Source organism: Saccopteryx leptura, chromosome 2 (genome assembly GCF_036850995.1).
Source record: "Saccopteryx leptura isolate mSacLep1 chromosome 2, mSacLep1_pri_phased_curated, whole genome shotgun sequence".
Taxonomy (NCBI): Eukaryota; Metazoa; Chordata; class Mammalia; order Chiroptera; family Emballonuridae; genus Saccopteryx; species Saccopteryx leptura.
This window is the reverse complement of record NC_089504.1, coordinates 21,831,632-21,856,538: the sequence shown is the minus strand read 5'-3', so window position 1 is coordinate 21,856,538 and position 24,907 is coordinate 21,831,632. Positions and strand designations below refer to the sequence as shown.

Sequence of the window (24,907 nt, the reverse complement as noted above, 5' to 3'; positions counted from 1 at the left end):
AGGAGGAATAAAAGAAGAAGAAGAAGAGGAAGAGGAAGAAGAAGAAGAAAAAGAAGAAGAAGAAGAAGAAGAAGAAGAAGAAGAAGAAGAAGAAGAAGAAGAAGAAGAAGAAGAAGAAGAAGAAGAAGAAGCCGCCAAAATGGCAGGGAAAGAGAAAGCAGCCAGTTTGTGCAGAGAGGAGGAAGCCATTTTTGCAGGATGAGAGGAAAGAGGATGGAGAAGATCAGTGGCTTTGGGAGTCCTGAATGGAAAGGGAAGTGTTTTCCCTCTGTGTGTTTCTTGCTGGCCAGGTGTGAAGCTAGAATAAAGTTATGGCCCACCATTTTTTTTGCTCTACTGTTTCTTTAACCTCATTCCTAACATAATGGAGACCTGCACCTGCATGGCAGTGATAACAGTGGCCCCTGGCCTTACAGGGTCACAATTCCTTTGTTCTAAAGTAAAGCGGCTGTAAGTAGTGGCTGTGAAATGGAGTCTAGTCTCCTAGGAGATGACACTGCTGCCACAAAAGGTAGCATGATGCTGGAGAAGAGGGATTAAGTGCCCGTGCACCCTAAACTGTTATTTCCTATGGCCCCAATTAAGTTAAGAAAACGAGATGGAGTAGGTAGGGCATTGTATGTCCAGTGGCCACAACCATCCTAGCCATGCAGGTTCTCATTGGATTCACACAGATTGGAAAAAAATGGTGGAGCCAAAAAATGGTGGACATTCAGTTTATTAAAGTATCTTTCCAACGGACAAGCAAACAGGCAGGGAAGACTGCTTCCCTCTCATACAGAGCTACCAAAGCCCTGACGCATTTTCCAGTTCCACCCCTGGAAAAATTTCTCCAGTTCCTCCTGGAATCAAAGGTCCCCACCAGCCTCAGCCAAGATACCAAAGCCCCTTAGCTCAGGTTTCACATTGGCACTCCTTCTTCTCTTCCTGCAAAACCCAGACTGGGGGAAAATTCCCTTCTCCAGCAAACATTAGCAATACAATGGTCCCTCCCAAGCAGGAAGGTAATTCGCAATTTGCAATCTGCTGCCCTGATGGCAAGCCCCACAGCCTTTCACAGACTACATACACATGGCACTGTCCAGGCCAACGCAAAATATAAGTCAGCAAACCTAAACATTTTACAAACTTATTTGCCCAACAGGCATAAAGGTCTGTTTAGAAAATACCTGTTTTAGACCTCAACTTTATGTCTAGTTTGAATTTTGTTCTCTGATTACTGCACTCAGAGAAGTTAAAAGGCAAATACAGTCTGACCCGTGGTGGCACAGTGGATAAAGCATCAATCTGGAACGTGAAGTCGCTGGTTCAAAACCCTGGGCAGACTTGGTCAAGGCATATAAGGGAGTTGAGGCTTCCTGCTCCTCCCTTCTTCTGTCTCTGTCTCTCTTCCCTATAAAGTGAATACATAAGTCTTAAAAAGGCAAATATATCAGAAGTATTAGGTTTCTGAGGGATTTGCACTGCCAAGAGAAATTTAAGTCTGGTCTTGTTGGGCAGATAAAATATATCATATTATGCTTACTTTGTTAAAGATTGCACTGCCCACATGGAAGCTTGTCACCAGGTGATATTAGTTACCCTACTTGTTTGGGATGGGTGTGATTATATTAATATGTGTTGGGGAAGGCTTTTGTCCCAAAAGGTTTTAAAAGGATGAGAGATCACCTTCTGGGGAAAGAGTGATTACGTTCTAGGAGAGCAGAGAGGAGAGCAGAGAAAGGCCATGTGGAGGAGAGGAGAAGCAGTCAAGATGGCGGAATGCTGAAGGAGATGGCAGTTTGTGCAGTTTGTGCAGAGAGAAGGAGATGGGGAACAAAGATGAATAAGGCTGATGAGGTAGAAACTTTGATTCTAGGAAAACTCAGATAAGTCAGTGGCTTTGAGAGCCCTAAATAAAAAGGGAAGTGTTTTTCCACTGTATGTATTTCTTGCCCGCTGGGTGAAAGCTAGGATTAAAGCTAATGGCCCACCAGTTCTCAGCTCCATAGTTTCATTACGGTCTGTCTGAATCTAATGCGAACCTGCATGGACCAGGCAGCTATGATGGTGACTGGGGCTACTGGCTTTACAGGTCTATACCAAAAGCATGTGATTCATGAATATTCAAAGTAATTTCTCCGAACCTGCATAAGCTAATGGTGTGTGTTTATGGAGGAAAATTGACAAGGAATATTTTATCAGAACCAGAGCCAAAGAGGACAATGACAATAAGGTCATGTTGCCACAACATTCTCTGATCCCTTATGTCTTGAAATCCATCTTTGGTCTAATACATGAAGACAAAGCCCTAGGGTGGGAGGAGACATCACAGAGAAAGAACTGGGTTCCTGAATGACTCTGTGGAATAGAGTTGCCAGCCAACCTGCAGCACTCTTTTCGAATTTTTCACACGAGAGTAAAACTAATTCAATCTTGACTAAACCCTACTAGACTATGGTTGGGTCTCTCTCTCCCTCTCCCTTTCTTGTGTTATTATAATTCCTTTTTCTACCTACAGAAACTAATGAAATGTCCAGCTGGAGACATTTATCTTTCCCCAATAAGCAGGTCCTTCCACCTGACTAGAGTAAAGGCAATTCTATCCTCCCCACGACTCAGGCCAAAATCCTTGGAAGCATCCTGTGTCCTTGCCCCTACCACATGCAAACATTGAAAAGGCCCTGCATATGTGATTAAGCTTGCTGCATCTCAGAACTTCAGGTGGACACATGCATGGAGTAAGCTGGAGCCTAATCCTAAAAATGTGAGTATCAAATATCTTCAAACAAAGACCACCAGGTCCATTACTGTGGTTGAAAAGACTGGGTTAATTATTGTAGCTAGGAAGTATGCTCACAATGGGGAACCATGGTGTCTCAGTCAGAACATGTTAGAAAGAACCTACTGCAGGCTCTGTGGACAATCTATAAAAATTCTAGGTTGCATGCTGTGATCAGAGAAGTCTATCATTAAGTGCATCCATAAATCTCACCTATACAGAGTGTAGATAAGCATGACTGTAAAGCTGTACTTGATAAAGAAGCAGCAGTTATTCATTTTAGCTGAGAGATAGATATGTTTTTGGATTGTACTTTAATCTGGCTTAATGATCTCGGAGTGACCTCTGATGTTTAATGAGATTGTTTGTGTCTCACAGCACAATCCTCTTACCTGTGCCCATCAGGCCTGCTGGTGATAACACTGAAGCCAAGCCATGGGGGTCAGGCCGTTCCAGATGGCAAGGACTGCATGTGTTTCACTCTCAAATGGGTAGTGGTGCCTCCTTTCAGGCTACAGACAGTCAGCTTCTCTCTGTGACCCCAGCAGAGGGACAGGACCTGTCTCCAAGTCACTGATTCAGTTGCTGCTTCTCAGAGCTTTGCATTGTCAGTCAACCTCCCTGCCTGAGGGATATGACCCACCCTGCATGGGTGACCCTGATCTTTCCTCAGAACCCAGCATTCAGGACTGTTTTTCTTTTTCCTTTTCTTTTGAAAATGACTGCTCTGCTCTCTTTCTGATTGACTGATGCCTTCACTCATTGCTTTTGAGTGTTCTTAGCATTCCCTGCTTCATTTGCTGGAAATGTTTAGAACTGAGGGGTAGGTTTCAGAGGGAGTTCAAGCTGCCATCCTGACCCAGGAGCAGCAGAGAATCTGTCTGTGCCTCCCCTGGGCTGTAGTTTCCTAAGCTGTGGCACCTCAGCCACCGCCTGTCATCCAAGTGGCTCCCTGTGCATTGACTGTTATTGTTTGTAATGCTCTAAACATTCCCAAATAACCTAGGCCATGACTGGTGACCATTAGCTTGTTTGGGTTGTTTTTTCTTTTAGAAAATTTAATTTAACAAGGCGAATTTTCTTAATAAAAGTACATAGTATCAGGTGAACTTTTCTATAGCATTTGAACTGTTGATTATGTTGTATACCTATCACCCAAAGTCAAATCATTTTCAGTCACCGTACATTTGTTGCTGTTTACCCCCTTTCCCCCACCCTGCCTCCTGTGTCCCCCTTCCCCAAGTAACCACTTCACTTTTATCTATGTATATGAGTCTCATTTTTATATCTCAGCTATGTCTGAAAGCATAAAGTTCTTAGCTTTTTTTGATTTTCTTATTTCACTCAGTATTGTGTTCTCAAGTTCCATCCATGTTGTAATAAATGTCACTATGTCATCGTTTCTTTTGGCTAGGTAGTGTTCCATTGTATATATGTATCATGTCTTCTTTATTCAGTCTTCTATCAAAGGACACTTCAGTTGTTTCCATGTCTTGGCCACTGTGAATAATACTGTAATGAACATGGGGGTGCATGTGTATTTATGTACCAATATTTTAGAGTGTTCGGGGTAGATACCCAGTAGAGGGATTGCTGGGTCATTTGGCATTTCTATTCTTGGTGTTTGAGTAAACACCATACTTTCTTCCATAATGATGTTACTAAATTGCATTCTCACCAGCAAGTAATGAGGGTTTCTTTTGCTCCACAGTATCTCCAATGCTTGTTATTACCTGTCTTGTTGATAATAGCCAATCTAAGAGATGTGAGGCGGTATCTCACTGTAGTTTTGACTTGCATTTCTCAAATAAGTGAAGATGAGCATCTTTTCCTATATCTGCTAACCATTTGTATGTCATCTTGGAGGAAGTGTCTGTTCAGGCCCTCTTCCCATATTTTAATTGAATTGTTTGCTTGAGCTTAGTGAGTTCTTTATGTATTTTGGATATTAATTCCTTATCGGAGCTGTTGTTTCCAAATATCATCTCCCATTTAGCTGACTGCTTATCTGTTTTGTTGTCAGTTTCTTTAGCAGTGCAGAAGCTTTTTAGTATGATATAGTCCCATTCATTTATTTTTGCCTTTACTTCCCTTTCCTTTGGGGTCAAATTTATAAATTGTTCTCCACAGCTGTGCTTCAGGAGTATACTACCTATGTTTTTTTCTATGTTATTTATTGTTTCAGGTCTTATATTTAGGTCTTTCATCCAGTTTGAATTAATTTTTGTGATGGCAACAAACTGTAGTCAAGTTTTACTCCTTTGCATGTGGCTTTCCCTTTTTCCACCCCTATTTATTGAAGAGACTTTCTTATTTTATTGTGTGCTTTTATTTCCTTTGTCACACAAAGATGATTTTTCCATATACGTGTGGTTTTTTTCTGGTCTTTCTGTTCCATTGGTTTATATGTCTGTGTTTCTGCCAATACTATACTGTTTTCAGTATTGTGGCTCTGTAATATAATTTGAAGTCAGGTAGACTAGTGATAACTTTGGCTTCATTTTTTTTTCTCAGGATTGCTTTGGCCATTAGGGAATTATTATGGTAATTTTAAAAACCTGGTTATTTTTTATTCTATATTTTTAAAAGATGACATTGGGATTTTAATGAAGATTGCATTAAATTTGTATATTGCTTTGGAAAATGTGGTCTTTTTAACTATGTTGATTCTTTCATTCCATGAACATGAAATATTTTTTCATTACATTGTGTCTTTTTCAATTTCTTTCAATAATGTTTTGTAGTTTTCGGTATATAGGTCCTTCACATCCTTTCTTAACTTTACTCCTAGGTATTTTATTTTTTTATTACAATTGTAAAAGGAAATTTTTTAGGTCATTTTTTTTTGAGGTTTCATTCATTGCATATGGGAAAGTAATAGACTTTTTGTATATTGATTTTGTATCCTGCAACTTCACTGTGTTGGTTTATTATTTCTAGTAGATTTTTTGGTGGAGTCTTGCATTTTCTATATGCAGAATCATGTCATCTGTAAAAAGTCATACCTTTACTTCTTTCCCAATATGGATGCCTTTTATTTCTTTCTCTTGCCTGATTGCTTTGGCTCAGACTTCCAGAATTATATTGAATAAGGATAGAGAGAGTGGGTAGCCATGACTTTCTCCTGGTTTTAAAGAAAAGTCTTCATTTTTTTCACCATTTAGTATGATATAAGTGAATGCTTTGTCATAAAAGACGTCATTATGTAGAGGTATTTTTTTCTATTCAGAATTTATTAAGTGATTTAAACATAAAAGTATATTGTGTCTTATTAAATACCTTTTGAGAATCTATAGATAGGATCCTATGATTTTTCTTCTTTGTTTTGTTGATGTGATGTATTAAGTTGATCTATTTACATATGTTGAACCATCCTGCTGCTCCTAGAATGAATCCCACTTAATTGTGAGGTAATATTTTTTTAATGTGTTCAATTTTGTGAGTACACATTTTGTTTAGAATATTTTATCTGTTTCATTAATGGTAATATATAAAATGACAATTCCAGCATGACTGGTTTGCTTTCTACATAGCCGTTTGCCACTTGTCCGCAAACCAGACCAAGTGTGTAAGTCAGGAGAAATAAAGCTGAAGCTAACTTATTCTTCGGACATGGAGACAGAGTAAGATGGGAGCTTCAGATACGTAGAAAGCCTTCTGTCATTAACCTTATGCTCATGATGACAGCATTGTTTCTCGTACATGACAAATCCCATCCCACGTAGTTCTATTCCAACACTAAAGTGATTTTGACACTTTTTTATGTGTGTTTGATTGTTTGTTTTGAGTGATTTTGAGGAGAGAGAGCTTGAGAGAACAAGAGAAACATCAACTCGTTGTTTCATTTAGTTTTTCCTTTTTCTTGTGTACATGTTAATTACTTCACCTACCTGCCCTGACTAGGGATCAAACAGTTGACCTCGGTGGACTAGGATGATGCTTAAACTACTGAATCACCACCAGGGAACTGACATTGTTCTTAATCATCTGATTTGAGGAAAGAATTATAAGTGGAGGAAGAACCATAACATCGCTTTCTCCAAACCCATAGGTCCCCAAAATAAGAGGTGAGAACTTTCAGACTTCTTGGTTACTCTTAGTATAGGTTGCTAAGGACCACCACTGCTCACATTTCGTGGCCTCTCATGGAAATGGTGCACAGCATATAACCTGGAGGCTGACTGGCAGAGATGGGTGATAGAGAGAAGCTGGGGTGTGGAGACAGGTCCTGACACATGGTGACTGGTCTCAGCCTCAGCAGCATCTAACACTCACTTCCCATCGAGAGAGAGAATCCCCGGAAAGTACAAAGTGTGGGGCAAGTCTCAAAGTTTGCTTTCCATGGTCAATAAGGAATAGGCAATGTAAAGGTCAAGCAACACTCACAGGGACAGAGTTCCTGCAGGAATGGGAAAATCTGAAACTCAGCTAAGACTCAGAAGAACAGAGGACCATTTGGGAACAGGGCCAAGGAAACCCCACATTCACTGGGTCAGCCCCATGATGCTCATATACACAGAGATTATCCCATAAGTGCAAGACTAATCATTTATTGACAGGTAAAGGAACATTTTACTCATGACAGAATTTATCACGGTCTGGTAAAGAGAGTTGGAAATTTGAAGAAAACCTTTGATTCTTAGTGAGTTGACAAGACTTTCTAGATGATTACAAAAAATCCTGAAGAGGCCGGATAAAGTCTTCATGGATGATAGTGATGGAAACCAAATCAAACACCTTGTCACAAGATGACATGGGGACCATTCAATGAAGACCCTGGCTCCCAGGTGAGAAAGGATTCACTCAGCACTAAATAAGCAGATGACAGGGAGAACAAAGACACTCATTAAGCTCTTCCTGGGATCCATTGCGACAAAGAGAATTTCTATTACACATAGAAAAGATAAAGAAATAAACATCAACCTGACCTCTAAGTTGTTATTAGACAGAATATGGGGAAGAAATGCATTGACTCAATGATTTTTCTTTTCTCTGACTGTTCCCATCATACCCTTCCCTAAACACAGTCTATGAAAAGAAAGAGGAATTAAGGACTTATGACTGATGTCTGCCACCATCCAACTTAAAAATTTTGAGAAATTTTTTATAAATTGAGGAAGAATGTAACTAACCATAGCTATCTTTATTAAATGCTGACTCTACAACAGTGGTCCCCAACACCCGGGCCATGGACCGGTACCAGTCCATAGGCCATTTGGTACCGGTCACAGAGAAAGAATAAATAACTTACATTATTTCCATTTTATTTATATTTAAGTCTGAACTATGTTTTATTTTTTTTTAATGACCAGATTCCCTCTGTTACATTCGTCTAAGACTCACTCTTAACGCTTGTCTCGGTCATGTGATACATTTATCCACCCCACCCTAAAGGCCGGTCCGTAAAAATATTTTCTGACATTAAACTGGTCAATGGCCCAAAAACAGTTGGCCCAAAAAACCCATAGTTGCTAAGAATTCCCCATATATCATCTGAATAGAACCCCACAGCATATCTGAAGTAGGAAGCAAATGAGGAAATTCAGAACTGATTTTCCTGGTGGAGAACAATTGGAAGGTGAGTCAGGCTTTTTCCAGATCAGAAGTTAAGGAAGTGCAGAGATCAAAAGAAGACATTATTGCCACAAATTGGAGGGTGACATCACAGCTTTGAGGCTTGAAAACACAGACATGTCTTTGAGTTTCATACTCACATCCTAGTGTTCTTTTCCTATTTCACATTTTCAGTCTTAACAATATTAAGGACATTATCTGTTGCTGAGAAGATTTCACCAGGAGGATATTCATACAGTGACTAGGTATAGTAAGCATCATTGTTTTCCTTTTAATTGCTTAAGTCACTTGCTCTAAAATTCCCAGAATGTATGTGTCCTAAATCCAGACACCACTACTCCAAATTTTGAAATTACCCTACAATCCTTCTTACCAAATTATTTTTATGGCACTCTATGGAAATAACTTTTTATTGATTAGGAAAGCAGTGATCCCTGGGCCACACCCTGTTCATCAAACATCACCCACCTGGAGCCCTGGGCATCATCACTCCCTCGAAGGTGGGAGCAGCGATCTGCAGAGGCAGAACAGAGCACAGTCACTCGCCAACCCATTTACTACCCAGCAAGAAACCAAAAAATTTTTCACGTTAGGGCAGAGGGGACTGATTGGAGGTGTTTCTTTCCATAAATGGCTCCATTCAGTATCAAGGGAATTTGGGGAGAGAAAACCAGAGAGCTAAACTTACCGCCATTGGTCACATCCAGGATGTTTTCCTTAGGAATTCCCTGTTCTCGGCCAATTTCCTCAAACCTTTTCTTGATAGTTGGACTCAAGTCTGGTTTTCGTCCTGCAGAAATAGTAATAGTAACTTCCAAGCCTTCTGTGTTGGTCGTTGAAGCTCTTGGTGGCATAAGAACATATGGATTGGAAATGGATGTCAGTGATTGATACTTAAGCAGAAGTTAGAGATGAGGTATAACCGGTCTTAAATTTGACATTTTAGGATGTCTTGGGTATGAGAGGGATTTATGTTCCCATCACCGAGTCTGTCGGGTTCCCCATAGTGAGCACCTCTCTTCAGAGGAGGACAGATGTTCCAGAGTAAGAATGGGAGGAGAATTTTGTTTCCAACCCCCTCCAAGGTGAGTGTCAGCATGAAGATACTCTACCGTACAGCTCCATGAATTGTGTTACTTTATTATTCTTGAAATTCAAGAGGTAAAAAATCACATATTCGCTATATACTGCTTCAACTATGTGAAATAGATTGAATCCATCATCTATAAATGAAACAGAACACAGCTAAGAACTCTTTGGTCCATGGGAAGCAAGTGAAAATATTTACCATTCTTTTTCACAGAACAGGATCTAGTGATATCTAATGTTCTCCTTTACATCTCCCTAGGCTACATCAGGTGCCTGCAAAGGGTAGAATGACAACCAGTGGCACATTGATGACTAGTAGTAGAAAATTCAGCCACAGCTGCAACTTACCTTCTATTATTCTCCATGAGGATAATGCCTTTTACTCTTGACCATCTCTGCCATCTCTGTATCTCTGTCCTGTCCATAATTCCCACTGACATTATACACCGAACACTGATCCAAGCAATGCACTGTGGCAGTGACCCCCAGAAACCATCAGAGAGTGAGCAGGGATTCAGAAGCTATTCGGAAAACATACTTTTTTTGTGTGCCCTTTTACTTTTGTTGCAGGTGTTACATATGACCAAAGAACCATTTTATTCTAATGACTTTATGTACTAGGTCTTGGCTTTTACACAAAAGGTTCTTCTACCTTGAAGATATTGACTATTATGTGACCTGATGTATACTACTTAAATAGCCTTGATCTTAAATAGATCAAGGACCTTGCCAGACGGCTCAGTTATTAGAGCATCAGCCCAGTGTACTGATGTTCGTCCCGTGTTTGATTTCTGGTCAAGGCACACATGTTAAGTGATCATCAGTTCCTCTTCCTCTCCTACTTTGCCTACTATCTTTCTTCCTCCCTTGCAACCAGTGGCTTGACTATTTGAGGGTTGGCCCAGGGAGCCTAGGATAGTTCAGTTGGTATGAGTGCATCAGCCTCAGTCACTAAGAATAGCTTGCTTGGTTCAAGCGTGGGTCCTAAACTGGGATGCCAAGTGAGTCATGGTCAGGGTGCTAGACAGTCTGTCTCACAGTCTCCCCTCCTCTAACTTCAAAAGAATAAATCAAGATCCTATTGGGATTTAGTACATTTCTTTCCATTTAAAGTAGAATTTACAAAGAGTCATTGTTATGTATACTTACAGATAGTACTATATATACCGTTCCTTTTCGTTGGTTTACCAATGAGAGGGAATTCAACACATTTTCCATTTTCTCTGTAAAACAAAGGATGAGCCAAAGGCCAAGAGATATTCTGGAGGTGCCTCCTTCACATTCTACCTGTAACTCAAGTGTCCGGTTCCAGTTAATTACCCCAGACCTCCTATAGCCTAATTTAAATTAATTCCTCTCACCAGTTCTTCTCTCTGTGTCTAGAAAAGATTCAGGTCATAGAGCCATGGAAGAGTGCCAGATGAATAACTGAGATTTTGGGTACAGGCTTACAATGTAAGCATACACATGTATCTGTGTGTTCGTGCCTGTGGTGTGTGTATATGTCTTGGTTTGTGTGTGTGAGTGTGTGTGTGCGCGCGCGCGTGCGCGCATGCATGCGCATATATGTAAAGGTAAAAGAGCATATGCAGTCTTCAATTCTTTTCACCCAAATAATAGACTACTTACTTAGTAAGAAATTTAGCAAATAGGGAATTGTTGGGCATTTTCTGAATGGATTCCACATAGATCCTCAGGTTACCATTTTCTTCTATCTTTTCCTTCACATCTGAGGCCAACATAACAGTATACCATTTCCCTGAGACCTGCAATAAATCAGTTAAAGTTTGGGTGAGAGGAGAAAATGGAGCATCTCATGGACACTCATCTCCGTGAACTCTGCCCGATGGGCCAGACTCTGAGTGGTCATGTAAAGGCAGCATGAGAACTCAGGACAATTGACACCATTTTTGAGGCTATTTCCACTATCCCTCCACTGAAAATGGAGGTCCCCAAGTGCTGTTCTCTTTCTCTATGGCCAATTTGTCTTAGACCAATGTTAAAAACCACCCCTTTTTCTAACATGTCAAAACCTCTTCCCGTCTTGTTGGGCCACCTTGCTTCAGTATCCCCACAGCCACCCCCAAAGTCAGACTCCCTTTGTCCCTCAACTCTACCTTTGACGTATCGAAGTTGCTTGTCACAACTTCATGGTTTCCTTCCTCCTGGGCACAGACCAGGGTCAGCCCCAGACACAGCAGCAGCAGCTTCATCTTGGGAGGGACAACACCGACTCGGCTGCAGTCACTGGGGTGAGTCTCCCTGATGGTGTCTCCACTCCCCAGCGCCTCTGTCTTTATATTCAGTCTGGGTCATATCTGAAGTCCACAGGGCACCCCTTTCTCCTCCCACTCCACGAATCGTCTGTGTGCATTGGTATGAGGCCAGAATTGTTCCTGTCAATCTCATCTCTTTTAGATCTACTTGGTGACCTGACATTACTCAAAACACACATTCAAAAAAAAAAAAAATTAAATTAATACATGTAATGAAAGAATGTCATTTGGAAGCTATTTAAGTGTGAAACATAAAACCATTTATGAGCAGCAGGAATGGAGATCTGAGAAATGACATTTGTGGACCCTCCATGGATCACACTCACATGGCATGAAGAAATTGGTGAGTCTCTACGTTTTAATACCCTCAGAAACAGAGAAACAGTCTCTGCCAAAGATAACAGTACCTATTACATACATTCAAATACAATAGATTTGAATAGAGTCTCATAAAAAAATATCTGGCAAGTATGATGTCTATTAATGGGTACATTTTAATTTCTATTTTTTGTGTTCTGAATTCAACCACAATGAATGAACAAATGTTTAATCAGTATGTAAATCTACTTTGGTACATACCATAGACCCCCTAACAAACAAGGAGAAGTAAAAGATGTTATCCATTTCTTCTAGCAACTTTCGATGAAGGTGTGGAAATTCTGTACCTACTCAATACAATCTTTATTTTATAAATGTATATACTACGCTATGGTTGGGACTCTCTTTCTCTCTGTCTTTCTTTCAGGTTATTGCCATTTTGTTTTCTAGCTAGAGAAACAAATGAAATATCTTACAGAAGAAATGTGCCTTTCCCCAGAAAACCAGTTCCTCCACCTGATTGGAGGAAAGGCCATTCTATCCTCCCCACTGCTTGGGCCAAAATCCTTGGAGGCATCCTGTGTCCTCCTTGATCCTACCGGATGCAAACATTGAAACAGGCCCTGCATTTGTGATTAAGCTTGTTGCATCCCAGAAGTTGAAAGGGCGCATGCATGGAGCAGAATGGGGTCTAGTCTTTAAAATGTTAGTACTGTTCAAACAATGACCACCAGGTCCATGCCTGTTGTTGAAAATACGGGGTAATTTTTTCAGCTAGGGAGTATGCTCACCATGCAAAACATCGTGTCTCAGTCACAGCGTGTTATGAAGAACTTAGTAGAGGACTTGGAGTCAAACTAATGAAGCTCAGAGTTCAGGGCATGACTGTTATGGGACACATCCATAGTTCAGAACTACAGGGAGTGGAGCTAAGCATGACTCTAAAGCTGTATTTGATAAAGAAACAGCAGTTACTCATTTTACCGAGAAAAAGACTTGTATTTGGATTGCACAATAATATAGTGTTTTTTACTTGTTTTTCACTTTTAATACCTTTTTCTTAAATTCTGTTATTAGTTTAGACAGAGAACGTTATGGTTTTAACGTTCTCACAGAGACATTGTCGGATATGGTTTCATATGAAGGTTTACATTCAACAGAACAACCTTCTTACCTGTGCCTCTCAGGCCGGCTTTTGGTAACACTGAAGCCTAGCCATGGGGGTCATACTGTTCCAGAGAGCAGGGACGGCATGTATTTTGTTCTCAAATGTGTAGTGGTGCCTCCTTGTAGGCCATAGGCTGGCAGCTTTTCTATGACTTCAGGGGAGAAAGAGGAGTCGTCTCCAAGTTACTATGGCTCAGCCCCTGCTTCTCAGTTGGCCTTCCTGCCAGAGAGCTATGACCCACCTTGTGTGGGTGATCCAGATCTGTCCTCAGAACCCAGCAGACAGTGTTGCAGGAAAACAACACCCAAACGGAGGATAATAGCCGCCCAGACAACTTAATAGAGGAAGAAGAATTTATTAGTACCTGGAAAAGCATGTGGGGTTGTAGGACCAAATCGCGAGCTGCCTGAAGTTAGATTGCTTATATCTTATATACCTTTCCATGCAAGGGGCAACTGATTCCTTGGTCTGAGGTCCTATATGCACCTCATGGCTCTAGGTCGAGCAGAGGAGTTTCGGTGGAGCAGCAAGGAGAAAGGGTTTCTGGACACCTGGTTTTATCTATTTATAGATTTTGTTTTACTTGTGAGTGTTGTAAGAGTCTCCAGGAGATCTGTCAGAGATCTATAGGGTGTGGATAATCTCTAACTGACTGAGTCAGTCATTCCTGCAGTTCTCTTCTCCTGCATTCTTCTGGTTTCTCCCCTCGCATTCCCCCCTTTGAGACTGTAGAAATTCCTTTTTTACATTGGAGTCTCACATTCTTCATCTAACTCCTGTGGGATTTCCTGATAGTGGTGGATAAAGGATATTTGAGCTGTCATTTGTGGCTGTGCTGTGGCTTCTATCATGCTCTTTAAGCTGTATATTAATGGTGGCAACAAACACCGACCTAACAGACAGATTCCAAGGAGTAGTAGAGCTACTACTCCTATTAAACTTTTGAATCCATTAAAGGCTGAATACCATCCCCCATAAAGTCTAAAGGGGTTCTATCCATGCCACACTTGCATGGGCACATGTGCTGGTCTTGTCATATTTATGTCAAGATCCTCAACTGGGCAGAGACAAGATGGCGCTGGAGCAGGCGGATGTACCAACATCTACCTCCCAGAATCAAAGTAGATTACAAACTAATTTTAAGAACTATCATCTGGAAAAACCAACTTTGGACTAAACTAAGAGGACTCTTCAACCAAGGAACACTGAAAAAGCCACACCGAGACTGGTAGGAAAAGTGGAAACGCGGAGAGGGCTGCCCAGCTCCCCGGAGCTAACGGCAGCAGGGAGAGACTCGCGTGGCAGGAAGTGAGTTTAGCAGAGGGGGAAGGGTCCTGAGCCCCAGGAACAAATCCCCAGCCTGCAGCCCCAGAGTCCAGAAGAGGCGTAAGGACAGTATTTAGCTGGAAACAAGTCAGGATACTGTTTGTGAGAAAGAGTCTGATTTCTCAGACCCAGGATCCTTCTTAAAGGTACCGTGCAGAATATGTCTCTCACAACCACCCACCCGGGGCTCCTGGGGATGGGGAGAGAGGAGAGGACCAGAGTAACAGGAAGAGAGTGTAACCTAGGAGGCACAGGGAGAAACATTTTGGGAGATAGCCACCCTAACCCCTGGGACGAGTCACTCCCCAAAGCTGAAGTGAATATTTCCCCCGGAAACAGCAATACCAGCAAAGGGAAGCAGGAGAGCAGCCAAACAAGCTCCCCCACGGCACTCAGATCAGAGACACATAGAAGGAGGGAGCTTTTGGCTCTACAGTAGTGAGTCTCAGGGTCAGAGCTGCAACTCCCCCACCCATGTGGCTGAGGGCTCGCCAGAGGGCGGGCAGCAGCAGGAGACAAAAGCGCGGTTCTGCTGGCAGGGGCAGAAGCCAGCTGGCCACCACTGGGCTCAGGTGTGAGCTCAATCTTGCCCGGCTGGGGAGAAGGGGGCGTGCAAAAGCAGTCAACCTCAGCTGCCGGCAGCCTGTAATCCAGCCTGTGGGAGAAGGGCGGGAACCCCAGAAAGGGTGGAGACCAGCCCCTGAGCAAGGGTACAGGAGCACAGCCTTGCCCTGCCCGTGCAACCCAGGCTTGCGGTCTGACTTGGTAGCCGGCTCCTCCCGTGGGGGTGGAGCCAAAAGCCCAGAAGAGGCGGAGTTCCACTACTGAGCTGAGCTTGGGCATGCAGTCCTGCCTGGTGGTAGAGGCAAAGCTAGCAGCCGTTCCTCGAGCAGGCTCCTCCTGCAAGGGCAGGGCAAAAGCCTGGAAACAGGCGGGGACCCACAGCTGAGCAAAGGTGCTTGCCAGTGCCCTCAGGACCGAGCATAATGTCACACACAGGGGCGGGGAAAAGGCCAAGGCCACCAATGCTTGTGTACCCGAGCACATGATCACAGCCACCCCCGTGAAGAGAAAATGTGGAGGCAGAGAAATACAACACAAATAAACCAAGAGAAATCCCCAGAAAAGGACCTAAGTGAATCAGATATAACCAAATTACCAGATGCAGAGTTTAAAATAACGATTGTTAGGATGCTCAAAGATATCCGAACAACCATAGATGGCCATCACGAAAACCTAAATAAAGAGATAACAAATATAAAAAAGGACATTGAAATAATAATCAGAATCAGTCAGAAATGACAAATACAATATCTAAAATAAAGAATACAATGGAAGGAATTAAAAGTAGGATGGATGAAGCAGAGAATCGAATCAGCGAGTTAGAGGACACGATAAATAAAGGCACGGAAGCAGAGCAAAAAAAAGAAAAGAGACTCAAAAAGTCTGAGGAAACTCTAAGAGAGCTCTGTCACAACATGAAGAGAAATAACATCCGCATCATAGGGGTTCCTAAAGAAGAAGAGAAAGAACAAGGGATAGAGACTTTGTTCAAACATATCATAGCGGAAAACTTCCCCCAATTAAGGCAGGAAAACATTTTACATGTTCAGGAAGCACAGAGAACTCCATTAAGGAGAAACCCAAAGAAACCAACACCAAGACACATCATAATTAAAATACCAAAGCTAAATGATAAACAGAAAATATTAAAAGCTGCTAAAGTAAAAAAGACTATCACCTACAAAGGAGCCCCCATAAGGATGACTTTTGATTTCTCAACAGAAACAATTGAGGCCAGAAGGGAATGGCAAGAAATATTCAAAGTAATGCAGAACAAGAACCTACAACCAAGAACTACTTTATCGAGAAAGGCTATCATTTAAAATTGAAGGAGAAATAAAAAGCTTTACAGACAAAAAACAACTCAAAAAATTCACTGCAACCAAACCAATGCTGCAAGAAATGCTAAGGGACCTGTTGTAAACAGATCAAAGGAAAAAAAGAATATAGCAAAAGAGGAATACAGTTTTAAAGAAAAAAATGGCAATAAACAATTACATATCAGTAATAACCTTAAATGCTAATGGATTAAATGATCCGATCAAAAGACATAAGGTAGCTGCGTGGATAAGAAAACAGGACCCATACATAGGCTGTCTACAAGAGACACACCTTAAATCAAAAGATGCACACAGACTAAAGATAAAAGGATAGAAAAAAATATTTCACGCAAATGAAAATGAAAAAAAAGCTGGGGTAGAATACTTATATCAGACAAAATGGACTTTAAAACAAAGACTATAGTTAGAGATAAACAAGGTCACTACATAATAATAAACGGAGCAATCCAAAAGAAAGATATAACCATTATAAATATCTACGCACCTAATATAGGAGCACCTAAATATATAAAGCAGACTTTGATGAATTTAAAGGGCGAGATCAACAGCAATACTATAATAGTAGGGGATTTCAATACCCCATTCACATCATTAGATAGATCCTCAAGAAAGAAAATTAACAAAGAAACATCAGACTTAAAGGACATATTAGATCAACTCGATTTAATAGGTATCTTCAGAACCTTTCACCCTAAAACAGCAGAATGTACATTCTTTTCAAGTGGTCATGGTACATTCTCTAGAATAGACCACATGTTAGGGCACAAAAGCAGTCTCAACAAATTTAAGAAGATTGAAATCATATCGAGCACTTTCTCTGATCACAATGGCATTAAACTAGAAATCAACCACAATAGAAAAATTGAAAAACATTTAAACACTTGGAAACTAAAAAGCATGTTATTAAATAATGAATTGGTTAACATTGAGATCAAAGAAGAAATAAAAAAATTCCTAGAAATAAACGATAATGAACATACATCAACTCAAAATTTATGGGACACAGCAAAAGCAGTCCTGAGAGGGAAGTTTATAGCATTACTGGCATACCTCAAGAAACTAGAAAAAGCTCAAATAAACAACTTAACCCTGCATCTAAAAGAACTAGAAAAAGAACAGCAAGTAAAGCCTAAATGTAGTAGAAGGAAGGAAATAATAAAGTTCAGAGCAGAAATAAATGGCATAGAGGCTAAAGAAACAATACAGAGGATCAATGAAACCAGGAGCTGGTTCTTTGAAAAGGTAAACAAGATTGATGAACCTTTAACGAGACTCACCAAGAAAAAAAGAGAGAGGACTCAAATAAATAAAATTAGAAACGAGAGTGGAGAAATAACAACTGACAAACAGAAATACAAAATATTGTAAGAAAGTACTATGAAGAACTGTACGTCAAAAAACTAGACAACCTAGATGAAATGGACAAATTTCTTGAATCATATAATCTTCCAAAAATCAATCTGGAAGAATCAGAAAACCTAAACAGACCAATTACAACAAATGAGATTGAAACAGCTATCAAAAAACTCCCAAAAAAGAAAAGTCCTGGGCCTGATGGCTTCACAAGTGAATTCTACCAAATATTCAAAGAAGAACTAACTCCTATCCTTCTCAAGCTATTTCAAAAAATTCAAGAGGAAGGAAGACTTCCAAACTTGTGTTATGAAGTGAGCATAATTCTGATTCCAAAACCAGGAAAAGACAACACAAAGAAAGAAAATTATAGGCCAATATCCCTGATGAACTTAGATGCAAAAATCCTCAACAAAATATTAGCAAAGCGGATCCAGCAATATATGAAAAAAATCATACACCATGATCAAGTGGGATTTATTCTGGGGAGGCAAGGCTGGTACAATATTTGCAAATCGATCAATGTGATTCATCACATAAACAAAAGAAAGGCGAAAACCACATGATAATTTCAATAGATGCAGAAAAAGCATTTGATAAAATCCAGCACCCATTCATGATCAAAACTCTCAGCAAAGTGGGAATACAGGGAACATACTTCAACATGATAAAGGCCATCTATGAGAAACCCACAGCCAACATCATACTCAGTGGGAAAAAATTAAAAGCAATCCCCTTAAGATCAGGAACTAGGCAGGGGTGCCCCCTTTCACCACTCTTATTCAACATAGTTCTGGAAGTCCTAGCCACAGCTATCAGACAAGAAAAAGAAATAAAAGGCATCCAAATTGGAAAAGAAGAAGTAAAAGTATCATTATTTGCAGATGATATGATATTGTATATACAAAACCCTAAAGTCTCAGTCAAAAAAATTCTAGACCTGATAAATGAATTCGGCAAGGTGGCAGGATATAAAATCAATACTCAGAAATCAGAGGCATTTTTATACACTAATAATGAACTGTCAGAAAGAGAAATCAAGGAATCAATCCCCTTTACCATTGTAACCAAAAACATAAAGTACCTAGGAATAAATCTAACCAAGGAGATTAAAGACTTGTACTCCCGAAATTATAAAACGTTGATAAAAGAAATCAGGGAAGATACGAATAAGTGGAGGCATATACCATGCTCATGGTTAGGAAGAATAAACATCATTAAAATGTCTATATTACCCAAAGCAATTTATAAATTCAATGCAAGACCGATTAAAATACCAATGACTTACTTCAAAGATATAGAAAACATATTCCAAAAATTTATATGAAACCAAAAGAGAACACGAATAGCCTCAGCAATCTTGAAAAGGAAGAATAAAGTGGGAAGGATCACACTTCCAGATATCAAGTTATATTATAAAGCCATTGTACTCAAAACAGCATGGTACTGGCATAAGAACAGGCACATAGATCAATGGAACAGAACAGAGAATCCAGAAATAAACCCACAGCTCTATGGACAACTGATATTTGACAAAGGAGGTAAGGAAATACAATGGAGTAAAGATAGCCTCTTCAACAAATGGTGTTGGGAAAATTGGACAGCTACCTGCAAAAAAATGAAACTAGATCACCAACTTACACCACTCACAAAAATAAACTCAAAATGAATAAAAGACTTAAATGTAAGCCATGAAACCATAAGCATCTTAGAAGAAAACATAAGCAGTAAGCTCTCTGACATCTCTCGCAGCAATATATTTGCTGATTTGTCTCCACAGGCAAGTGAAATAAAAGACAGGATAAACAAATGGGACTTTCTCAAACTAAAAAGCTTCTGCACAGCTAAAGACAATAAGAACAGAATAAAAAGACAAACTACACAATGGGAGAATATATTTGACATTGCATTTGATAAGGGGTTAATAACCAAAATTTATGAAGAACTTGTAAAACTTAATACCAGGAAGACAAACAATCCAATCCAAAAATGGGCAAAAGAAATGAATAGACACTTCTCAAAAGAGGACATACAGATGGCCAATAGGCCTATGAAAAAATGTTCAACATCACTAATGATTAGAGAAATGCAAATTAAAACCACAATGAGATATCACCTCACACTGGTTAGAATGGCGCTCATCAACAAAACAACACAGAATAAGTGCTGGCGAGGATGTGGAGAAAAGGGAACCCTCCTGCACTGCTGGTGGGAATGCAGACTGGTGCAGCCACTGTGGAAAACAGTATGGAGATTCCTCAAGAAATTAAAAATCGAACTGCCTTTTGACCCAGCTATACCACTGTTAGGAATATACCCCAAGAACACCATAGCACTGTTTGAAAAGAAGAAATGCACCCCCATGTTTATCACGGCATTGTTCACAATAGCAAAGATCTGGAAACAGCCCAAGTATCCATCAGAGGACGAGTGGATTAAAAAGCTTTGGTATATATATACTATGGAATACTACTCGGCCATAAGAAATGATGACATAGGATCTTTTACAACAACATGGATGGGCCTTGATAACATTATACTGAGCGAAAGAAGTAAATCAGAAAAAACTAAGAACTATATGATTCCATACATAGGTGAGACATAAAGATGAGACTCAGAGACATGGACAACAGTGTTGGGGTTACAGGGTGGGGGGAGGAGAGGGAGCGGTTTGGGGATGGGAGCGACACAAAGATCATGGCTTTTCAGCATTTGCCATATTCCCCCCTTAATCTATAGACAGACAGCAAATATTTACTTATGGTGTTTCCACTACAAAGACTGCTGTCTTACGGACAAATGCTGATTACCTATTTCAGCAGTTCCTCCTTCTTCAAAGACTTATATGTCAACATAGAGCTCCATGTTTCATAGGGCATACTCAAGCTCACTCCATGCTCCCTGGAGCTTTAGCACAAAGGAATGCCCCCTTTTTTCTCTCTCTCTCTTTCCTTTTTTTTTTTTTTTGTTGTTGTTGTTTTTATTTATTTATTTATTTATTTTTTGTATTTTTCTGGAGATGGAAATGGGGAGGCAGTCAGACAGACTCCCGCATGCGCCTGACTGGGATCCGCCTGGCATGCCTACCAGGGGGGATTGCTCTGCCCATCTGGGGTGTTGCTCTGTTGCAACCAGAGCCATTCTAGCACCTGAGGCAGAGGCCATGGGGCCATCCTTAGTGCCCAGGGTGGCTTTGCTCTGGTGGAGCCTTGGCTGCGGGATGGGAAGAGAAAGACAGAGAGGAAGGAGAGGGGGAGGGGTGGAGAAGTAGATGGGCGCTTCTTCTGTGTGCTCTGACTGGGAATCGAACCCGGGAATCCTGCACACCAGGCCAATGCTCTACCACTGAGCCAACCGGCCAGGGCCTAGGAATGCCCTTGTTGATCAAGCTACCCAAAAGAAAATTATATGGAGCAACCATGACAGACCGAACAAGTCAGTCTCATACTATTCATCACCAGAACCCTGCAGCCCAGTGTAAACAGTTTCAACTTTCTCAGGAAGCAGCATGGCAGATTGGGAAATCCTGTCCAAGGGGTCCTATACTGCCCCTTTATTTGGAATTAACCCTCAAGGACCCCTACCAGGACAACTTTGGCAGATGGATGTTACTCATATACCTTCATTTGGCAAACAGTCGTATGTCCACATTACAGTGGATACATATTCTGGATCTATAGTAACCTCTGTCAGAACAGGAGAGGTTGCTAAGCATGTTATAGCTCATTGTCTGTATGCATTGTTCTATTATTGGATTTCCTAAACTGGCTAAACTGAAAATGCTCCTGTATATGGAGCAAAAGCATTTACTGTATTTTTTCATGCTTACAATCTTTAAAGTTAAGGTATTATTAAAGTGTACTCAGCAAACATTTTAAGGTCAATTTAAAAAAAAATTTTAAAGGGGGTAGTCATATCCTGGAACTCATACGGGTCTACCATATCATGCTTCTTACTTAAAAAAAGAAAAAAAATTACATTTCTTTTGAATGCTGATGAACAGGAGACACCAAATCTTTTTCCCCTGCAAACTACTACCTTCTTTATTAGATCCAGCTAATAACACTGTTTTGTCTTTTTCCAAATAGCTCCAGATATATGGAAAAGATTTATATAGGCGGATGGGGATCCTCAAACCCCTCAGCGAGATCTTCTGAGCATGGTTTTTATGATACCTAGAGGCAGAAAAAGCCCAATAGAGATTAGGGGAACTACCAGCTTTTAGGATACACCCTTAAAGGCTCCAACACCCCAAAGGGGTCTCATAGGATTTCATCTGGGTCCTGCTTCAATAGTGAAAAGGAAGGTCATTGGCTAAAGCCTACCAGGCTTACATGCCTCTGCTGTGAGGAAACAGGGACACTGGAAGGTAGGCTTCCCCCTCGCTCCTCTAAGGGAGGGTTCAGTCTCTTCCAGCCCTGCTCCAGCCACCTATGACCTAACCTTGCCCAGAATGCTGGGGTTTGCCACTGAAGGCTGAAGGTGCCCAGAGCCATCGGCCCTATCTACGACACTGTGGACGAGCCTAGGGTATTTCTTCCAAGAAGCAGGTAAATTGATTTCATTTGCACAAGGGCCACTTAACTATGTTTTGCCTGAATAGTCAGGTTTTTTATTCTTCCCTCAAAGATCTCTGTTGTGGGTGTTGATAGTCCTATTTTCTGCTGCTTTGCTTAATATATAGGGTTTTCTTTATCCATCCTACCTCAATGCCCCACTCATATTTCAGGCTGAGACCTACTCCTAATTTAGAGCTCTCTTTCCCCCTTTTGCCAACTTCTATTATGAATCTACCTTTGCCACTCAGCTTAGTGTATCCCAAGGTTCTCTTTACCATGCCACAGTCACAGAGCTCCAGGGAAAAGCAACCTGGTCTCATCTCTCCAGGCAGAGGAGAACAGAAGCTCCATATCCACGCATGCTGCAAATGGCTTTTCCAGTCTACCTGAATCACTACCAGCTAGAAGCAGCAGTCATTGGCCCTTGGACATGAGCTGCAAAGTATAGAATGGTGACAACAATTCCAGTGCTATGAGGACTTTTCCTGGATGTCGACTGTTCCTGGACTCCTGCTCCCTGTGACAGCTCCTAACAGACTAAACTGTGGTTGGGTTGCATTTTTCAGGAATTTGGCATGGTGTTGGGGCCAACTTGGACTTGGTGAACATCTTAAGGACACTACTCTTTTATGGATTCTTGATGTATTGGCCAAGAGTTTGCTTAAAGGCTTTTAATCACTGTAAAAAAAAAATAGAAGACTGGATAAAGAACATGGGGCACATATATACCATGGTATACTATTCAGCTAGAAGAAATGATGGCATCGGATCACTTACAGCAGAATGGTGGAATCTTGATAACATTATGTGGAGTGAAATAAGTGAATCAGAAAAAAACAAGAACTGCAAGATTCCATACATTGGTGGGACATAAAACGAGACTAAGAAACATGGACAGGAGTGGGGTGGTTACAGGGGGTGGGGGGGAGGGGAGGAGGGAGAGGGGGAGGGGGAGGGGTACAAAGAAAACTGGATAGAGGGTGACGGAGGACGATCTCTTTTTGGGTGATGGGTATGCAACAGAACTGACAAGATAACCTGGAAATGTTTTCTTTGAATATATGTACCCTGATTTATTGATGTCACCCCATTAAAATAAAAAAATTAAAAATAAAAGAAAAAAGAAAAAAAAGAAAAAAGAAAAAAATGCAAAGTAACTTACCTTGCCCTACTCTTTGTTTTTTCCTAGCTTTTCTGGTTGTTTGTTTGCTTGTTTTTATTTTTATTTTTTATTTATTGATTTTAGAGAAAGGAAAGAAGAGAGAGAGAAACATTGATTTGTTGTTCTACTTATTTATGCATTTGTTGGTTGACTTTTATATGTTCCCTGGCTGGGAATGGAACCTGTACCTTTGGTGCATCAGGCCAACACTCCAACCAACTGAGATATGCAGCCTGGAACTGCTTGGTGTGTGCATGCATTTTTTAATTTATTGATTTCTAGAGAGGGTAGAAAGGGGAAGGAGAAAGAGCGACAGAGAAACATAGTTTTGTTGCTACACTTATTTATGCATTCATTAGTTGATTCCTATATGTGCCCTGACTGGGGATTGAACCCGAAACTTTGTCTATTAGCATGATGCTCTACAAGACTGCGCTATTCGGCCAGGGCTAGTTTTGTTTATAACTGCTTTTCTCATTTAATATATAGTGAAAGTTTGCCAAAAGCATGTATAGAGGTTGTTTTTCTGTGTATGATTTTCACCCTGGCCCTCTGAGCTTAAGGCCTTATCAGAGAGTCTCAGCAATATTAAACATAAATTCCCCATTTTGATATATAAATATGAAGGCAATCAGTTTTTCTGTCTATACCTTCTGTGCTGTGTTTACAAAAGTGCAATGTATAATTTAAGTTTTTAATCTCAGATGTGTCTGTTTTATAACAAAATTCTGTAATGATACAATGTACTGCCTCAGCTTGATTTTCTTTGTTAAGTATACTACCTATGCACATCATTTACCCTTTATTATAGTGAGCAAATAAATAAAGGATTAATTCAAATCTAAAAAAAAAAAAAGACACCCAGTTTGTGTGAAATCACTGATTCCATGTTTACGAATTCGCTGGGCTTCAGAGAGAGAGAGAGTAGGAATAAGACAGGGGAGTGGCCAGTGCCCCTGCCCCTAGACCTACTACTGTAGAGATTCCTAAAGCAACAGGAAGAGGGATTACCTGTATAGCTCTTTTGGTCCTTAGATTGATGAGTAGTGTACTAGGAATTGAAAGAGGCTCTTTGGGTGGGATTAGGTTGATATTTGGGGTGAGATAGACTAGGGTACAGGTTTCTGTCTAATTATCAGGGAAACACATATAGGTGTTGGTCCCACACAAGTAGAAAGCCCCTGATTAGGTGAGGCAGGCTGAGAGGTGAATAGAGAATAGAAGGACAAGGGGTCGGTTTTGCTTCTCTGTTTCTGAGCTCCAGATGGTCAGGATGGAGGAAAGAGTTGCCCTTAGCAGCAGTGGTAGTTTTCAGGATCACAGTGTGTGGACCTGTCCATGTGAAAGTCAATCCTTGATGATGTAATGCTGGAAGCGCCTCTTGAACAGTCTTTGAACAGTTTGCTGAGTAACCTGT

General features: G+C 40.7%; 2 protein-coding genes across 2 annotated transcripts in view; both read right to left on the bottom strand.

Annotated features, from left to right (window-relative positions):
• Positions 1–7,295: 7,295 nt before the first annotated feature.
• On the bottom strand, positions 7,296–11,697 carry LOC136394364 (major allergen Equ c 1-like). The gene is made up of 7 exons (XM_066367415.1): positions 11,542–11,697; positions 11,054–11,190; positions 10,574–10,647; positions 9,448–9,558; positions 9,024–9,125; positions 8,804–8,849; positions 7,296–7,570 (listed from the first exon to the last, which is right to left on the bottom strand). The coding sequence occupies exons 1-7, from the start codon at positions 11,635–11,637 to the stop codon at positions 7,561–7,563; spliced, it is 576 nt and encodes a 191-aa protein (XP_066223512.1). The 5' UTR covers positions 11,638–11,697; the 3' UTR covers positions 7,296–7,560.
• The window catches only part of LOC136394362 (salivary lipocalin-like), a 124,017-nt gene continuing 106,405 nt past the window's right edge, over positions 7,296–24,907 (bottom strand). Inside the window, exon 8 of the transcript XR_010749186.1 lies at positions 7,296–7,391. The gene's annotated coding sequence lies outside the window, so the exon portion shown is untranslated. The remainder of the gene's footprint in view (positions 7,392–24,907) is intronic.

What these genes read in the sequence shown, in the direction of transcription:
- LOC136394364 (XM_066367415.1), bottom strand. Translation starts at nt 11,637, where the DNA reads ATGAAGCTGCTGCTGCTGTGTCTGGGGCTGACCCTGGTCTGTGCCCAG. An exon ending in GCAACTTCGATACGTCAAAG is followed by an intron (nt 11,191 to 11,541) that starts GTAGAGTTGAGG and finishes GATTTATTGCAG; the next exon opens with GTCTCAGGGAAATGGTATAC. An exon ending in TTTGCTAAATTTCTTACTAA is followed by an intron (nt 10,648 to 11,053) that starts GTAAGTAGTCTA and finishes TTTGTTTTACAG; the next exon opens with AGAAAATGGAAAATGTGTTG.